The sequence below is a fragment of the Castor canadensis genome, chromosome 13, assembly GCF_047511655.1.
Source record: "Castor canadensis chromosome 13, mCasCan1.hap1v2, whole genome shotgun sequence".
In the NCBI taxonomy this organism is placed as follows: Eukaryota; Metazoa; Chordata; class Mammalia; order Rodentia; family Castoridae; genus Castor; species Castor canadensis.
The window spans coordinates 92448816-92467882 of NC_133398.1; the positions used below are offsets into that span (position 1 = coordinate 92448816).

Below are 19067 nucleotides of genomic sequence, written 5' to 3' on the forward strand. Positions count from 1 at the left end.
CATGCAACCTTTGTCTTTCTGAACCTGGCTTAATTCACTTAACATAATGTTCCCCAGTTCCATCCATTTACCTGAAAGTGACAACATTATTCATTCTTCTTTATGTCTAAATAATATTCCATTTCTTAATCTATTCATCAGCTGTAGGACACCTGGGCTTTTTCTATAGCTTGGCTATTGTGAATAGTGTGGCTATAAACATGGATGTGCAGGTGTCTTTATTGTAACCTGACTTAGATTCCTTCAGATATATGCCCAGGAATAGTATTGCTAGGTCATAGGGTAGTTCTATTTTTAGTTTTTTGAAGAACCTCCATACTTTCCATAGTGGTTGTTATAGGTTGTATTCCCACCATCAGTGTATGAGGGTCCTTTTCCCCTACATCCTCATCAACATTGTTGTTGTGTTCTTGATGGTAGCCATTCTAACAGGAGTGAGGTGGAATCTTAATGTGGTTTTGACTTGCATTTCCCTTATGACCAGGGATGTTGAGCATTTCTTCATGTGTGTTTTGGCTATTTATATGTCTTCCTTTGAAAAATTTCTGTTCAATGCATTTGCCCATTTCTTCATTGGGTCAGGGATTCTTTGGGAGTTTAGTTTTTTGAGCTTCCTGTAAATTCTGGTTATTAATCCCTTGTCAGTTGTAAAGCTGGCAAAGACTCTCTCCCATTTTGTAGGCTGCTTCTTTACTCTGGTGACCATTCCCTTTGCTGTGCAAGAGCTTTTTAGTTTCCTGTAGTCTGATTTGTCAATCCTTTCTCTTAATTGCTGAGCCATTGGAGTTCTAGTTAGGAAGGTATTGCCTATGTCTATATGTTCCAGTGTCTTTCCTACTGTTTTCTGCAGTAGTTTCAAAGTTTCAGACCTTATATGTAACTGACGTTATGATTGTAGCCATCAAAAGTGGTGAAGTGGGTTGGCATTGTGGTTGGGGTTTATATTTCCTCATTGGTTTCCACCTACATCTTATCCATATGGTTTTTCCCTAGGTGACTGGACAGTTTTTTCAGGGGTTAAAGTTTGGAAGGTGAAGAGAATAGTCTATTTCTAAAGCTTCTCAGGCAGCCGCATGTATGTGGGGTGTTCTTTGTGCTTGCACCTTTTCCATCTGCAGGGTTGAGGGGGCATGACCAAATCATTGCCCAGGACTTTGCATTGTAACCACCTACAGAGTTGTCTTCTGCTTTACTGTAGCCGTTTTTACTTATCACAATTTTCCACAGGAAATATGAAAACTTAAAGGAATTTGCTTTTACGATCCAGTGACAGATGTTCTGTTATACCCATAACCTAACTCATTAAAATTTCTAAGGCTGTGGTGTTTTTATGGACACTGTATGTCAAGCCCACAGCATGAAGAATATGTGTGTTTTCCACCTTTCCTAGGCCCTCAAAGAATTAGCAGTTAGGGAGAGTCCAATCCCTGGAACCATGTTTGTTTTAATTCAACTCTTTATTTTGAGATAGTTGTTAGATGCACATGCAGTTGTAAGAAGCAGTATCAAGAGACCCCATCCTTGGAATTGCTTTGCTGTGAGAGAAAATGAGGACTGGAAAATAACTCGGGAAGTATGCCAAGAATTCAAACTATTTCTGTGTCATCAGCTCTGTGCTTTTCCCAGGATAAGGGCCACTAATCAAAACATGAAATGAGTTGTGCCTGGGGAGGGGTTGTTTATTGACAGTGGTTATTCAGTTTTGTGAATAGGTAAACTTGATAACATGATATCCTCTCTTCCCTCCCTTCCTTGCTCTTAAGGGTCACTTGAGCATATTGGGTTTTTTTTTTTTTTGGCATGTCTACAGCAGCTGGCTCTTATCTTTTGAAGTTTTAAAAGAATTTGAATCTGCCATATATCTTGTTTTAACTTAAACCTAACTCATACTGGAAAAAAAGTCCTCTAAATAAGACAAAGAATGTAAACAAGGTAAAGAATGTAAACTCAGCCAGCCTAATACCTGGCATGTCATTTGTGTCAATCACTTTGCATCACTGTGACAAAATACCTGAGATAAACAATTTAAAGGAGTAAAGATTTATTTGGCTCATTATTTCAGAAGTTTCAGCTCATAGTTTCTGGACCATGGTAAGGCAGAGCATGAAGGCATGAAGCGTGTGGGATAATAGAGCTGCTCACCTCATGGCAGCCAGAGAGCAGTGAGAGGGAGGGACCAGGAAAAGGTATACCTTTCAAGGACATGCCCCCAGTGGCCTACTTTCTCTAAGTAGGTCCCACCTCCTAGTTTCCATCACCTCCCAATAATGACATCAGATTATGATTTTATCAATGTATTAACCCAATGATTTGGTCAGAGCCCTCATGATCCAATTGCTTCCCCAAAACCCCACCTCTGAACATTGCACTGGGGACCAAGTCTTCAACACATAAGTCTTTGGGGGTACATTTCATGTTCAAACTAACATCATTTGAGTCTGATTTAACATGTATTTATTGAGTATCTGTTCTATGACAAGTATTGCTTGAGTTTCAAGGGATGTAACATGAGAGGAAAGAAATTTCTGCCCTCATGGAGCTTGCATTCTCCTGGGGGGAGACAAACAATAATAAAATATGGAGTATGTTTGTTGTTGGGAAATGCTTTGATAAAAGGTAGGGAAAGGGAAAAGTTGGAGAGGTGGGAGGAGGTGGGAATGGGGATTGATTCCAGGTTTAAATGAGGCTATTAGGAAAGACATCCCTTAGAAGGTGACATTAGAGCAGGAGTTGGCAACCTTTCTCTGTAGAACACCAGGTAACACAGCAGGCCAACTACTCAATTATTATTGTTCAAAAGCTGCTATAGGGGCTGGGGAAGTAGCTCAGGAATAGAGTGCCTAGCATGTACAAGGCCCTTGGTTTGATCCCTAACACTGCAAACAAACAAACCAAAAAAAAAAAAAAGAACAGAACAAAACAACAAAAAAAGCAGATGTAGACATTGCATAAAAGAATGAGTGTGTCTGTGTCCCCATAAAACTTTATTTACAGAAAAAGGCAATAGGCTGGATTTGGGCAGGGGCTACAGTTTGTCAATTCCTACATTAGAATAAAAATGTGAAGGAAGTGAGAAACCAGAACCTGTGGGATCTAAGGGAGCAGCATTCTAAGCAGAAGAAACTGCTAGTGCAAAGACCCTGAGGTGGGTTGGGGACTGGCTTGAAGAACAGGAAGCGTTAAGTGAGCAGTGGAAGAGTGTGGGGGATGAAGAGTGGTAGGGGGATTTGTGGACCAGTGTAAGCTTAACACATTAAGACTAGTCAAAGCAATGATCTATGAACTGATTTTTTTGAAACAATTGAAGTATAATATGCATAGAGAAAAGTATGCAAAGTCATAGGTGTACAGCATGATATATTTTCATAAATTGAATGATCTTGGTGACAACACCCTAACCCAGAAACTAAACCTGACCCATACCCAAGAAGCCCTTTTGGGCCTCCCCCAGGCACCTTTTCCTGAGGGTGAGCCCTAACTTGGCTTCTAGCATTACAGGTTAGCTTCACCTGTTGTCCACCTTTACACACTGTTACAAAATAGTCATCAGGTGGTTAAACTCTTTGTCTTCTTGCATTTGACTTCTTATGCTCAGCATGGTGTTTGTGAAAGTCATCCTTATTGCTGCTTGTAGTTATAATTTTTAAAAATCTCACTAATGTATGGGAGTCAATTCTATGATCTATTATTTAATTTTTAAAAATTGTTGGTAGATAGTTAGGTTGTTTACAGTTTTGGCCATTACCAACCATTTTGCTTGCTTTAACTGTTTGATTTTTTTAAAAAAAATTTTTGGTGATAAGGTCTTGCTATGTAGTCTCAGATGGCTTTGAACTTGAGATCCTCCTGTTTCAGCCTCCTGAGTACAGGGATTATGAGGGTGTACGACCATACCCAGCAACTTTTTGCCTTTTAATAAGTAATAAACTCTTCAATACTGAATCAACCATATTTAGAGGCATATGGAATTTTTGGAAAATAGCCTGAAGTGTCTGAGAACAAAATAGGCCTGAACTATTCACTGACTTGTCTAGGAACTATCTTCCCTGCTCTATCTCAAAAGTCCAGAGCTGCCTGGCACTGCAAGTATGCACAGGCCAGGTTGTGCAGTGGACATTCAACATGAGTTGATGCAGTTGGCTCAAGTCATTACTCAAGGTGTCCATCTTCCCTGTGGTATTCCTTTGGCAGATGCTTATTTGTTCCTAATTGGAAAAGCTTCGGAGGCTCTCACAAGATTTTCCATAGCCATGAGATGTGGGACCATGAAGGACCTTCAATGTCTACATCTGTGAGTCTATTTGGCAGGAAATCTCAGTGTTGTTAGGCTCTAACATGTTCTTAAATCCTAGGAAGGAACTTAAAACATTTAGGCAGCCCAAGATGGAATCTCCTTAGAAAAAGAAAACTTGCATTTGTGACTGTTGTTCATGAAGTGCTCAGAAAACACTAGAAAAGGATAACTTTTTGATGAATTTGAAGCTGACCTTTTTGAAAACACAGTTTTTGTGCTGAAAATGTAGACCAGTTGCTCTTGGCAGCTGTGGAGTTGTGAGGTGGGAATTTGATCACTTTGTTAGGAGGACCTTGGTGGCACTCCTGTCTCTCCTGACTCTCTCAGGCCACCTGTCCTATTAATAACTCCTCTGCTTAGCCAGCACCCCCATCTGTAAGTCATCCTCTTAGTACACAGAATGCTTCCAGCTGTCAATTTAGTGGCCTCAGCACTTGGCTAAACTTAGTGCTCTCCCAAGTCTTGGGCTTGTACAGCCTTCAGTGTCCTTCTTGAGCACTTTATGATTTGTTTGAAAGGTAAGTTTCTCCTTGTGGACTCATTCTAAGTTGAGGATCCTCTCACACCCCAAAGACAGATGGATAAGAAAATTAGTAAGTTTGAAAAAGCAAGAGAGAAATCTGTCTCCTATGTTAGCAGGTCTGAGTTTTCTCACCTGTATACAGATTTATGCTGTAGTTTACATATCTGTAGAATGGATATTTCATTGCTTTGATGAGATTTGTCATAAAATATTGCTTCCATGGTGTGGTATGGGGGGGGCTCTTTTTTTCCCATGTGGAAGAACTTCTAATGACTGGTATGGACACTGGGCACAGAGTCAATGCATGGAAATTGCTAAAAGAAAAAATAAAGTATATATTTGTGCTCCTTGCAACAACTCTGCTCTCACTATTATGGGGCCCTCTGAATCCAACATTGCTTGTTGTATGACTTCAACTCCCATAGTTTGACCATCCAACACCTTCCAGAGGGTTCCTGTCATTCATTCATCAGATATTTACTGTGAGATTATCTTGGGATCTAGAAGTGAAACTCACCAAGCTTGTATTCTAGTGGACAGAGGCTGACAATAAGAAAACACTTATCCAAATCAAAATTATGACAGGTGGTAGTGAATTATATTTAGGAAAATAGAGGTAGGTAAGCAGGATTAAATAGAAAAGAGGTGGGGACAGGTATGCTTCTTCATAGGGTGACATGGAAAGGTCTCTTTGATAAACTGATATTTTAGCAGATGTCTGAAGGAACTGAGGGAAGAGATCCCAAGTGGATATCTGGAGAAGAGCATTCTAGAAAGAGAACAGGTATAAAGGCCTTGAGGTAGAAGGGAACTTGGGTATTTGAGAAACTTGAGCAAGTTGGGGAGAGCTAGGAGAGACTCCCATAGAGATAGTGCTGGGCCAACTCTGAGGGTCTTATGGTCACCTGAAGAACTCTGGAAACCATTGGAAGGGGTTGGTGGAAAATTACACGGTTACTGTTGTGGATTTTTTTGTTTTCACTGAGGGAGTGCTCTACCACTTGAATCGTGCCATCAGCCCTTTTTGCTTTAGTTATTTTTCAGATAGAGACTTGTGCTTTTTTGCCTGTGGCCAACCTTGGACTGTGATCCTCATATCTATGCCTCCCACATAGCTGGAATTACAGAAATAGACCTACATGCCTGGCTTGTTCTTTGAGGTAGGGTCTTGCCTGGACTGACCTCAAACAGTGATCTTCCTAACTCTGCTTCTCAAGTAGGTCTATGCTTTTAAAGAGGGTCACTCACTTTCTATGTTGAGAACAGGCCCTAGGGAGACAGGAGCAAATGCAGGAAGACCTGTTAGGAGATGAGAGATGTGCCATTGTATGGTGAGAAGTTTTAGGGAGTTCATGACCACCAGAGTGTCCACTGATCATTGATGATACTCCCCTTTTGTGTGAATTTGAGGTTTAGTAGGTAAATACTGTCCTGGTTTGGGAGAGGGAGTTGTTGAGGGTCAGTCCTTCTTCCTCTCCAAGGGCCATCAACATGGGGGTAGCACAAACCCCAATGTGGCAAATTACAGCAGGGTCACCAGTGTATCCTTTTCTTTCATTGCCTACTCTGGCCCCCTATGGTCACCAGCTGTCAGGTAGCCCCTCCTTTGAGGAGCAGGAGAGTGTCAGCTAGTGTTAATCACACAAGGCCTCAATGAACTAGGGTTCCCCCTTTTTCCTTCTTGCCTGAGTGAATTGAACCTTTTCTGTCCATGATTTCAATTAAGCCAACTGGAGTGTTGCTTTTCTCAAACTTGTCTGGACCAAACACATCTGGTCCACTTAGCTGGTGGAGGTGTAGCCCTGAAGTATTGGGCCTTCTGAACCTTAGGTCCCAATCATGGTGCTTCATCACCACCATTTGGATTCTGTATTGTTTATCTGTTGATTCATAACTAATAGTGGCTGAAACCAATACCCACTGATTAGGTCTCTAGGCCAAAAGTCTGGGCAGCCTTGGCTGAACTCTATGCTCAGGCATCACTATGCTGTACTCAAGGTGTTGACCAGATTGGGTTTTTATCTGCAGGTCTAGGGGAAGAGTTTGTTTCCAAGGTCATCAGGCTAGTGAATCCAGTTCTTTGTGTTCATAGAACTGAAATCCTCATTTTTTTGTCACTCTTGGCTGAGAGACACTTTAGATTCTGGAGATTGCAGTATCCCTTGCCATGTGCCCCCTCTAACTTCAAGCCAGCAGGTGCATCAAATTATTCTTGTGTTTTCAGTTTCTCAGAATTCCCTATGCTATCCACTAGAGAAAGCTCTCTGCTTTTGAGGGTTACATTATATTTAGCCTGCTTGTACAACCTGAAGGTCAGCTGGGCCATATATCCTGTGTAATAACTGCCAACAAAATAGTACCATCATGGGAGTGCTATCATCATAGTGATAGGTTCTGGAGTTAGGGTGGGACATCATTACAGGGCCAGTTTAGAGACTTTGCATACTTTGCCAGTATTTTTCTGCCAATACCAGTAGAATTTGCAGACCTAACTTTGCCCTCACACCCAGAACCTGAGTTCTTCCTTATTTAGAGGGACAGTTGGAATTATGAAGCTACACAGTGCCTCAGAACCCAGCATATTGATCAGAAATCATATCTAGTGTCTCTGTCTGACTCTGAATGGCAGGGGACTAAGGAAATGATGGCCTATTATATCATTATGTGATCATTAAGGTTTCTCATTAAAACTAAAATTATAAGGGCTGAGATGTTCAAAGCATTTGTGTGGTTTGATTTGAGGTCTATAGTGAGCTTTCTCAAGCTCCTGGTTCCTACCTACCTAACTAGGGGCAACCAGAGATACAGAAAGGACAAATGATAGAAGACAGACATGCAGAAAGTTGGGATCAGGTGTGCTGGGTGCTTGGATGGAGATGCACAACAGCGTTGTTGCTTCTTTTCTTCTCTTCTCTTTACTCTGCTTCTTTTCTCTATCTTTAAAACTTTTCTTCTAAAGTCTTTCTTTAAAACCTTGCTTCTTTTCTGTTCTTTAAAGTCTCTTTCCTTAGACTCGCTGTGTCCCATGTTTTCTCTTAGCTTTCCTTTGGCATAATCTCTCTTAAAGTCTCAGTCCTCAGACTTGCACTGTCCCATGTTCTCTCTTTAACTTTCTTAAAATTTTAGTGCTCAGACTTGCACTGTCCCATGTTCTCTCTTTAGTTTTCTTAAAGTCTCAGTGCTCAGGCTTGCACTGTCCCATCAGACTTGCACTATCCCATGTTTCCTCTAATCTCTAGCATAACTCAGCAGCCCACCAATCAACCACCTCCCCATCCAAAAATCCTTCCATCAATCCCCCATCAAAAAACCTCCATCAATCAAAATCCCCCTTCCTTCTTCAGTGAGTCTTTTATATCCAGTGGTAAATAAGGAGGTGGAGCAACAGTTCTTGGGGAGGGGTGTGACACTGTAACCAGAGAAATCTGCATTCCTACTTCTCTTAGGAAAGCAGCTGTGCTGCATTTTGCCTTCTTGCTCTCTTCTGTGGCTGGGGCCATGCCAAACTCAGCCTGTAGATCATTGAGCTTGTGTCAAGTTCTTACAGGCTTCTCATAGTCCACTCCCCATAGAGGTCTTCTGAATCAAAATTGGAGATAGCCTTTGCTGTCTCCTGTGCATCTACTAACCTGTCAGAGCCAGCTCTGGTAGTGTCCTGGGTGTGCTTCTCACCTCTTCCAGACACTTCCTCTGATCTACCAATTATATTTAAAACTCCTAAGTTGGGTGCTGGTGGCTCACGCCTGTTACTTGGGAGGCTGAGATAGGGAGGATGGTTCAAGGCCAGTGTGGCCAAATAGTTTGGGAGACCTCATTCCCAAAATAACCAGAGCAAAATGAACTGGAGGTGTGGCTCAAGTGGTAGAGTGCCTGCTTTGTGAGTGCGAAGCCTTGAGTTCAAACCCCAGTCACACACACACACATACACACACACACAAAGTCCTTCTGACTTCTACCAACTGTACCCATTAGTGACCTACAGGCATACCACATGCCTCTTTTCTTTTTTTATAAAATATGGATGTCTTAGAACTGGTAGAAAAATTCAGTTGGAGGCACAAACAACCCCAAATACCCAAAACAAACCAAATGAGCAATGCCAGAGGCATCACAATTCTAGATTTCAAAATATGCTACAGAGCCACAGTAACAGAAATAATATGGCACTGTCATAAACAGAGACACGTAGACTGATGGAATAGAATAGAGAACCCAGAAATAAGCCCATGCAGCTACAGCCATCTGATTGTTTACAAAGGAGCTAAAAACATACATTGGAGAAAAGACAGCCTCTTCAAAAAATGGTGCTGAGAAAAATGGATATCCACATGTGGAAGACTGAAACTAGATCCCTATCTCTCACTCTATACATAAATCAGCTCAAAACGGATCAAAGACCTTAATGTAAGACCTGAAATGTGGCACTACTAGAGGAAAACATAGGGGGAACACGTCAAGATATAGGTGTAGGCAATGATTTCCTGAATAGGACTCCAGTAGCTTAGGAAAAGCAAGACTTGACAAATGGGGTTGCATCAAATTAAAAACTTCTCCACAATAAAGGAAGTAACCCAGTGAAGAGACAGCCTACAGAATGGGAGAAAATCTTTGGCAGCTATATATTGGACAGGTTTAACATTAGTATAGCTACTACAGAAAACAGTAAGTTCCTAAAAAACTAAAAATAGCACTACCTTACAAGCCAACTGTACCACTTCTGGGTATTTATCTAAAGGAAAAGACGTCAGCACACAAAAAAGAAACCTGCATACCCACATTTGTTATATCAATATTCATAATTGCCAAGATATGGAATCAGCGTAAATGCCTGATAACAGATGAATGAATAAAGAAAATATGGTATATACATACAATGGCGTATTATTCAAAGAAGAATGATACCATGTCATTTGCAGGAAAATGAATAGAGCTGAATGTTATCATGTTAAGCGAAATAAGCCAAAAACAGAAAGGCAGATATCACATGTCTTATTTCATATGTGGAAATGAAAAAAAAAAGACAATCTGAAAATAGAAGCTGAATTAATAGGGAAGGAGAAGCAGGGCAGGGAAAGTGGAGAGAAAAGAGGGCAAGAGAGGGTATTAGGAGAGTGATTCAATCAAATCATTATATATATATGTATATATGGAAATGGCACAGTGTAATCCATTGATTGGCACAATTAAGATGAATTAATAATTATAATAAAAATGCTGAAAAACTTGTTCCTTCTATTGGGACCCATCAGTGTCCTTCTAATCTTCACCTAGTATATTCACTTGTGGCCTATAGCTACACCTCATGCCTCGTCTCTTTTATAAAACATGGATATGCGGATATTCCAGGTAGATATTAACTCTCAGAACATTTCTTGTCTAGACTAGACTCCAGCCTTGCCAGGCAGCCTGTCCATGACCTTCTTCCAGTACTGTCGTCTACAATGTAGGGTCTGTCCTACGCAGGATCCTCTTGTTGTACTCACTCCTGGCACCATACATGGTATGGGGATCAATCAGTATTTATTGCCTGGGATGCTGTTTCTCTTTGGAACTAAAACTAAGTGACTCAGAGTTAGGTGTTCCTATTTCTTCCTGATGAATATTGCCCAGTCCATCCAAAGCCTTTACCATCCCAAGCCTTTATCAAGAGATAGTTACTGTTTTCTGTCGTAAATCCTTTTCAAAACAAGCCACATGAATAGGTGAATAAAACAAGTTAATGATTCAGACATTTGAGAGTTGTTTCTTCCATAAGTAACAAATTTTGGTGCTTGATTTAAATTGTGCCTTATTTAAAGTTTCAGTGGAAAGGAGGAAGTAAATTCATCACTGAGAAAAAAGAAGATTAACCACAGAAGTGGTTTCCTTTTCCCTCTACACACATGCACAGAATCAATCAGATGCACTGACTATAGGAGTGAAAATGAAATCTCACTAACAATATAGAGAACCCCCCCAACCCCTGGCAAATCAAATACACTCTCTGATTGCCTTGCTGCTTGTTACATAGCAATCACCTGATTACTTCCAGGTGGCAATTTGGATTTTCCTAGTAGGAATTTGCTATGATATTCTAACATTGCTGCTTGGTTTAAAATGCATAGTTTTCTATAATATAATTTTTAGTACATTTGTATCATCTTTCTATAGGAAAATATATGTGATTATGTCTGTAAGAAATTGCAAGTTATATCTACTTGCTTGGTGGTTCAGCTCTATAGCTAGAATGTACTATAATGCCCCATGAAAGAGCATTCCACATTTATAAAAATGTCAGGATGCAGCTCTGCTCTCTGGAAAATTAATGGAGCACCTCCTATGTATAATAAGGGTCTTGCCTCGTCCTCATGACATTTATCTTTCCTCCTTCTAACAGATATTTACTGACTCTTGTTATATATAAAGAAGTATGGCTTTTAGCAGTGGGAGGGGGAGGATAAGTGAAGAGGGTGAAGGAGAGTGAATATGGTCAACGTACTTTGTATATGAGTATGGAAATAGAATAATGAAACCTGTTGAAATTGTTTTAAGATGGGGAGGACCTGGGATAAGGGAGAAGGATGGAGGGGGTGAATCTAATCAAGATACATTGTAAGCACATGTGTACATGTCACAATGAAACCCCATGTAAAACTAATATATTCTAATAAAAATGTAAAAGTATAGATTTAAAAATAAGTATGACTTTAAAGGAAAACATCTACTTGTATCATATAATTGTAGAAAATAATTTTTCTTTTAATAGCTTGATAAATATCCAAATAAATGAAATTAGTTTGTTTTTGACAACTTTGATTTGGGTATGTGTCACATACATTATGCAAATTAATTTTTAAAATAGAACTGATTATTCTAGGTGAGTAGTTTTAGTTAGTTCATTATTGATCTCTCTGTTTACTAATGAACTGACAGATGAACTAGATGATTGTAAAGTATTGAACTGTAAGTTACAAAATGCTAGAGAGAAGCTAACCTTTATTTTCTGTTCTTCTTTTCTCTAAACCCATATATTGCTGTCTCTAGATATTTGCATGTTGATAGAGTTCAAAAAATGTATTAATTCTGTATCCTTTTTCAGCCAGCTTCATTGACTGAATTACTGGAGATGGAGGGAAGAAAAAGCTCTATAAGAGAAGCAGGAGCCCCACCTTTAATCTACATTAGACCAATGGTTCTAAAATGTGGCCACACCCCAGTACTGACATGTGTGGGGGTGTGTGTGTGCTTTCGTGCATGTGCACAACCCCATGCACTGTGTGCAGACTGACAATGATGGAATATGCTACAGACATTTAGGATGATTTAAAAAATTAACAAACTTTTCTTTTAGAGCAGTTTTAGGTATAAAGAACAATTATGCAGATAGTAGAGAGATCTGCCCCCTCTTCTCTATCTCTCTCTCCTATTATTAATAGCTTTCATTAGTTGATACATTTGTACAATTGATAAACCATTGTTTATATGTCATTATTGTTAAAGCTGGTCATTTACATTAGGATTTGCTTCTACGGGTTTTCACAAATGCATAAATTCATGTATCTGCAGAATAGTTTCACTGTCCTAAAGATTCCTTGTGCACTATTCATTCTTCCCTCCTAATCCTTAGAAACCACTGATTTTTTTTCCTGTCTCCCTAGTTTTGCCTTTTCCAGAATGTCATATAGTTAGAATCAGACAGCATGAAGCCTCTTCAGAACAGGTTCTTTCATGTCTTTTTGTGACTTGATAGCTCATTTGTTTTTATTGCTGACTTGTATTCCATTATCTGGATGATTACTCATTGTACAACCTGGTGGGGATATCTTCATTGCATTCACGTTTAAAATTCTTTTACCACCATATATTAATTGTACAAAAGGGTTTCACTGTGGTATTTCCATACATGCAGATAACATGCTTTGAGCATGTTTACCCCCTCTATTACTCTAATTCCCCTTGTACTCACCCTTTGTTTGTTTGTTTTTTTTTTTACAATTTCGATGGATTTCATTATGCATCCAAGTTTTGACAATTATGAATCAATCTATAAGCTTGCATGTACAGGTTTTCAAACTCTTATGTGGGCAAAAGTTTTCTTTTTTTTTTTTGCAAGATGACACATTTTAATTAGTATTCTCCCTTTATAATTGTTTTCTTCTTTTTTGTGGGGAGGAGGGGACGGGGGTTTGAACTCAGGCTTCGTGCTTGGGCAAAAGTTTTCAATTTACTTGGGTAGATATTAAGGAACACTATTGCTGGATTATATAGTAAGGCTATATTTAGCTTTATAAGAAACTTTAAGTCATTTTATGTTCCTACCAATATTAGATGAACATTCTTGTTACTTCCCATCCTCACCAGTGACTGGTGTAATCAATATTTTGGATTTTGGTATTACCTCATTGTAGGATTTTTTTTTGTATTGTTAGGTAATTTTAATAGGTACTTGAACATCATGAATGCACTGTACAGATAAGTAGGAGTGGAAAGATATGACCATTGTTTCTGGCTTCTATTTTCTTCAGGAGATATATTCTTCATCATTATTTTTACCCATTAATCAGTTTTCAGTCAAGAATCTAAAATGGAAGCAGGGCGCCGGTAGCTCATATCTGTAATCCTACCTACTCAGGAGGCAGAGATCTGGAGGATTGTGGTTCAAAGTCAGCCCAGGCAAATAGTTCGTGAGTCCCTATCTCGAAAAACCCTTCATAAAAATAGGGCTGGTGGAGTGGCTTAAGGTGAAGGCCCTTAGTTCAAGCCCCAGTACCACAAAAAAAAAAAAAAAAGAAAAAAATCTAAAATGGTGAAAGTTCATTCTTTGAGGCCCCGTTTCAGATCTTTTTTCTACAGGTATCATTCACGGTCCCTCAGTTTTAAAGAATTGCCCAGAGGGAATTTTCAATTTATTGTTAGTGCAGGGAATTTGCACCTGATTTGCCCTCGAGGGAAAAACATCTTGCCAACAGGTGTACTTGAATATCATTTTGGAGAGTAGCTTACACAGAACTTTTGTCTACATAGACAATCTCATGTTTTGGTGTTCTGACAGGGTTACTGTGAATAACAGGATCAATCATCAGCTTCATTAACTTCCTGTCGCAGGAAAAATTTAGCCTTTTGATGTCAAAACCAAAGTCTTGGTAAATCTGCAAGGACATTGTCACATTAAAGATAGCCTGCACATTTTGCACATCCAGCCCCATACCCATGATCTAAAGGGCTAATATAGTAGATCTTTATGGTAAAGCCTTTCTTGATCTCACAGACATCTCTCTCAATTTTATCCCATCAATATTAATGATAAAGTTAGCCAGGAGGGAGAGCTGAAAGTCTTGTCTAGAAGCTGTTTTACACAACAAATACACTGTTTTTGCTTTGATTATATTTTTGGAGTAGTGGTTTTGAGGATAGATATTGAGGGGATATTCTAGACCAGTGCTGTCCAATAAAACTCTGCATTGCCCAGTATGGTAGCTAGTAGCCATGTGTGTTTTGTAAAAGAGCATAGATGTGTATCACATAAACATAAACATATCACATATCACATAAACATGTATACAAAATATAATTATTTATAAATGAACCACAAATTTAAGAGATAATAACTTTTTAAAAATTCCACAAGGAACATGTACTATTTTATAAATTATTTATTTATTTATTTATTTTACAAAAGAAAGAAGCAAACTTGCAAAGATCCGAGAAAGACCTCAGATAGTACTCTCCAGAGTATGGTAGGAGCCAATTGGGGATACAAAACTAGATTTTCCTGAAACAGATCTTTCCATTTTTTACCTTTTTAAATTTTTTTTAATTGACAGAATAACTATAGATTTATGGGCTATAGTTATATATGGACACCTATATATGTACAATGATAAATCAGGGTAATTATAAAAAAAAAGTCAACAAACAAACAGCTGGGTGCCAGTGACTCACACCTATAATCTCAGCTACTTAGAAAGCTGAGATTAGGAGAATCACCACTTGAGGCCAGCCCAGGCAAAAAGTTCCAAAGACCCCTCCCCCCATCTCAACCAAGAGCTGGGTACTGTGGCATGTGCCTATCATCTCAGCTATGTGACAGACTGATTTGGGAGATTGGGGTTTGGCCAGCTTGGGCAAAAAAGCTTATGAGGCTCCATCTCAACAGAAAAAGCTGGGCATGGTAGTGTGTGCTTGTCATCCTAGCTGTGGCAGGATGCCCGAAATAGGAGTATTGAGGTTCAGGCCAACCTGGAGAAAAAGCAAGACCCTATCTCTGAAATAACCAGAGCAAAAAGGGCTGGGGGCATGGCTCAAGCAGTAGATTAAAAAGTGGAAAGCCCTGAGTTCAAACCATAGAATTGCCAAAACCAATTGACCCAACCAACCAACCAAAAAAAATCAAAAAAGCAAACAACAACAAACAAGCAAAAAAATGTGAATTGTCATGAATTCTAAGGATATGCACATTTTCATTTTAATAAGAAGAAACATAAGTGGCAAAACTTCATGCGAATATTCTGAATACCCACTATTTAAAAAATATTATGTTCCATTTTTTTGAGATAGGGTCTCACTGTGCAGCCCTGGCTGGTCTAGAACTCAAGATCCTCCTGCCTCTGCCCCCAGAGTGCCGGAATTATAGGTGTGCACCATGCCCAGCTTGTTCTATTTCATTTATGCAAGTACCCGAAAAGGGCTACACAACTGTACACGCTCTTAGACATTTAATAGTCTACACCTTTCTCCTGAGAATGATTAAGTACACTTCTGTTGTCCATTCTCCCACTTTTACATGTTAATGGCAAGGCAGGAAGAAGGGGACAGGCTGCAGACTTTCCTAGGACCCCAGCAGACTGTCATGCCCTTCTCATTGTTGGCATATATATCACATGGACTCTTCTTCAAAGGAGGCTAGGAAAATGGTTAGTTTTTCCAGCCTCTTTGATGGAAATGACTGGGGACAAAGGAATTTGATTAGGTTTTGGGCCATGGGAGATAAGAATTATATTGCAATACTGAGGAGTTAGCTAATGCTGGTGGGAGGCATCATCACATCAGTTGTCTCAGAAGGAGGTCTCCAGGACTGGTCTGGACATAAGACGGGAGGTGATGGGCATGCTGGATTGCAGGGGCTCCTGAAGGTTACAGAGGGAGGACCTTGAGCTGGGAATGAATTAAGATCTTCATCTCTTAAATTCTGTCCCTTAAGCAGTTCATAGGTATTCTTGAATAATGAGTTTGAGGACTACTGCCCAATCATATCCCTGTTTTGTAAATTCACAAGTCACATTAGCACCTTCAAGACCTAAGAGGTTCTGAAGCTGTAACAAACAAAACAAGCTTTTTGACCATCAGTGTTGAACTATAGTTAACTCTAATTTTCCCAAAAGTGCTTGGCCATTGGAGCCCTCTTCACATTATGCATACCAGGCAAGGATCCTGTTGAACCTGTGCTCCAGGGAACACGTTTTAGGAAGCACTAATGTTAGCAAGAGAGTAGAGGATGGCCAGGATGAGAGGGCTTCTACAAATCACGTACTTCTGTAACAATATATTACAGAAGGAAATTTCACCTTGCTTTCTGGATTTGAGGCTAGGGCACAAAGCTGAGTATAAAGATGTGAATTCCTCTCCCCTAAGCTGGGGAAGGTGCCAGCAGATGGGAGCCAGTCACTCCCTGCAGGTCTTGTTGAAAAGTGTCAGTTCAGAAAAATGGCCTAACACCAACATGGCTGCAGTGCTCCTTTCTGTCCCTCTAGCTGTTGGTACCAGAAGGCACTTGAGTCTGTAAACTGAAAGAAGGAATGGTGGGGGCAGGGAGAGGGCTTTTGGAGATGGATCATGTTCATGGAGACAGAAACGTGGAGTGCTTCTCCTTCCCAAAGTCAAGGGAGGGGCTATAGAAGGAGCATTTGTAAAGCTGGGGCATCTGCAAGAAGGATGATACTCTGTTTTCCTGGAGGATGTCTCTTTGCTACTGCACTTGCTGACCTGCCTCTGTGCTCCCTGAGTGGAGGAGAGGGAAGGAGAGAGAACAACGAGGGGGCTGGGCCAGTTTTCCCTGAACTCACCTGGTGCCCTGAAGGTTGCTTAACTTGGGCTAAGATGCTATTACCCCACTCAGTGGCTGCCCATGAGGCTGGGGACCTCTGAGAAATTGTGGGTGTTGGAGGCTGAGGAGGTGATGGATGAGATGGATCTTGGAACTGAGTGGAGGGGAGACCTGAGTGGACCCTTATGGAATGAATGAATGCTGAGCTCTGGGGGCATGTGGCTCCCTCCCCACAGGCCTTGGTTGCCAGACAGGGCTAGGTAGATAAGCAGCAACAGTCAAGAGAAAAAGGGGCTGTAGTCCTGCACCCCTGTGGCTCCTCCCTACCCTTACTGTGGAGGTATAGGGGTAGAAAGGCCAGGATAGGTGTAGGGTTCCTTCTGTTCTACGTTGCTAGTTATGGGGAAGAGGCTGATACAATATAGGAGGCAGTTTTAGGGAGAAAACCCCCAAACCATGCTGTGTTTATTATAGTCCAGTGAGGTGAAATTTTTCTTTTTTATACTTAGTAATGGTTTTGCTGTGAATGGAGTTTCATTATGGCTGAGCTGTATGTGCTTCATTATCAGCCAGGCTTACTGTAATCAACCTTTTTACTTAATGCTAGCAGTTCTATCAGTTTCATGCTTTGTTGGGGAGACCCTTTAATCAAATCAACCTCTGTTTAGGGTATCGTATTCGGGGAATGACAGAAGTTCTGATTTACTCTTAGTGTTTGTGGAACTTTTTCGCTTAGGGACCTAGGGTGTGATGCCTATGCATTTAATTTAAATTTAAAAACATTAGACATTTCTAACATTTTTCACAAATACTTACAGGAGTATATAATGAACACCATTGTCTGCCATTCAGCTTGGGAATAAGCCCAAGGACAATCATGTATCACTTAACTACAGGGACATGTCCTGAAAAAAATGTATTGTTAGGAGATTTCATCATTGTGTGAACATCAGGGTGTACTTACACAAACTAAGCCAGCTATGATGTCACTTTTTTATTTGCACATAATGGTTGTATAAGGGCATACATTGTGACATGTATGTATGTGCTTACAATATATCAGATTCACCTACTCCACCATTCTCTCTGATCCCCTCCCCTCTTCTTAGAACAATTTCAGTAAGTTTCATTGTTCTATTTTTATACAAGAATACAAAATAAATCCACCATATTCACTCTCCATCACCCTCTCTATTTATCTTTCCCCTTCCTACTAGTCCCTCACCCCAATAGGACCTGTTTTACCTTTCTGTCTTTTGTTTTTTTAAGTGTATATTGATTGTTCCAAGGGGTTTTTGCCTTGGTATTTCAGACATGTATTATGTGCTTTAGTCAGATAACCCCCCATTTCTTACTCTGTGTCTCCCTGCTCCCTTATTATTCAGCAGTTTACAGTGTACTATGTTATGCTGTCCTAATAAATAGATGTATTATGTTCCAATATTATTCACTCTATCATTTTCTTTTCTTCTCCCACTTCCCCATAGTCCCCTCAGACAGACCCACTAATACAATCATGTTCTATCTCTCTCTATATCTGCACATATATGTACATGCATATAAGATCTTATATGTGTTTATGAGTACATTTACCTTATAGACCTAGTTCCACATATGAGGGAAAACGTGAGACCTTTGTCTTTTTGAACTAGGCCATATAGCCTCATGGTACCTCTGTTGTATATGTAATTGCTTGTTAGTTGCATTATCCTTGTGGGACACATGGCTGTACAATCAAAAGTCCTTGTGTATGCCTGTCCCTTCCCATTTATTTCTTTTTAACCCACCTCCCCAGAGCTCTGCTCTAGTGAATCTGTTGCTGCCAATACATGCTAATTCCCTCTGGGTAGGATGACTTTTCCAGGCAACTACATCCAGTCGAATAGATGAGAGCTCAAAAATACCTGATTGTGTGTAATGTAATCCTTTTCCTACTAAGACCCAGGTCAGGAGGCCTCTGAGGTGGTTTTCCTGGCTAAATTTCCCTTTTTCCATTGTGCTGACCCTGTGAGGGTTTGTGTGGAAGGGTCGGCTAAAGCTGTGGAGCTGCTGATGAAGCAGAATCTTCCAGAGAAGAGAGTCTGATCACAGACTTGAAGTGCCCCATTGTGCCTCTGTGCTGCGTGTGGCATCTCACTCCCAGATGGAGGGAGTACTCCTGGCTGGTGTCCGCAGGTGCCAGACTTCTGAGGATTCATTGTCCAGGCAGGCCCTTGATTGCTGGAGGA

General features: G+C 40.2%; 1 protein-coding gene across 7 annotated transcripts in view; it reads left to right on the plus strand.

Moving 5' to 3' along the window:
* Frmd3 (FERM domain containing 3) overlaps positions 1-19067 on the plus strand; it is a 313407-nt gene that overhangs the window by 20024 nt on the left and 274316 nt on the right. The window contains exon 2 of one of the 7 annotated variants that reach the window (XM_074052307.1): positions 4192-4291. The exons of the other annotated variants lie outside the window; for them this stretch is intronic. Coding sequence (XP_073908408.1) covers positions 4256-4291 — 36 coding nt within the window. The 5' untranslated portion in view covers positions 4192-4255. The remainder of the gene's footprint in view (positions 1-4191; positions 4292-19067) is intronic. 7 annotated transcript variants of the gene reach the window in all.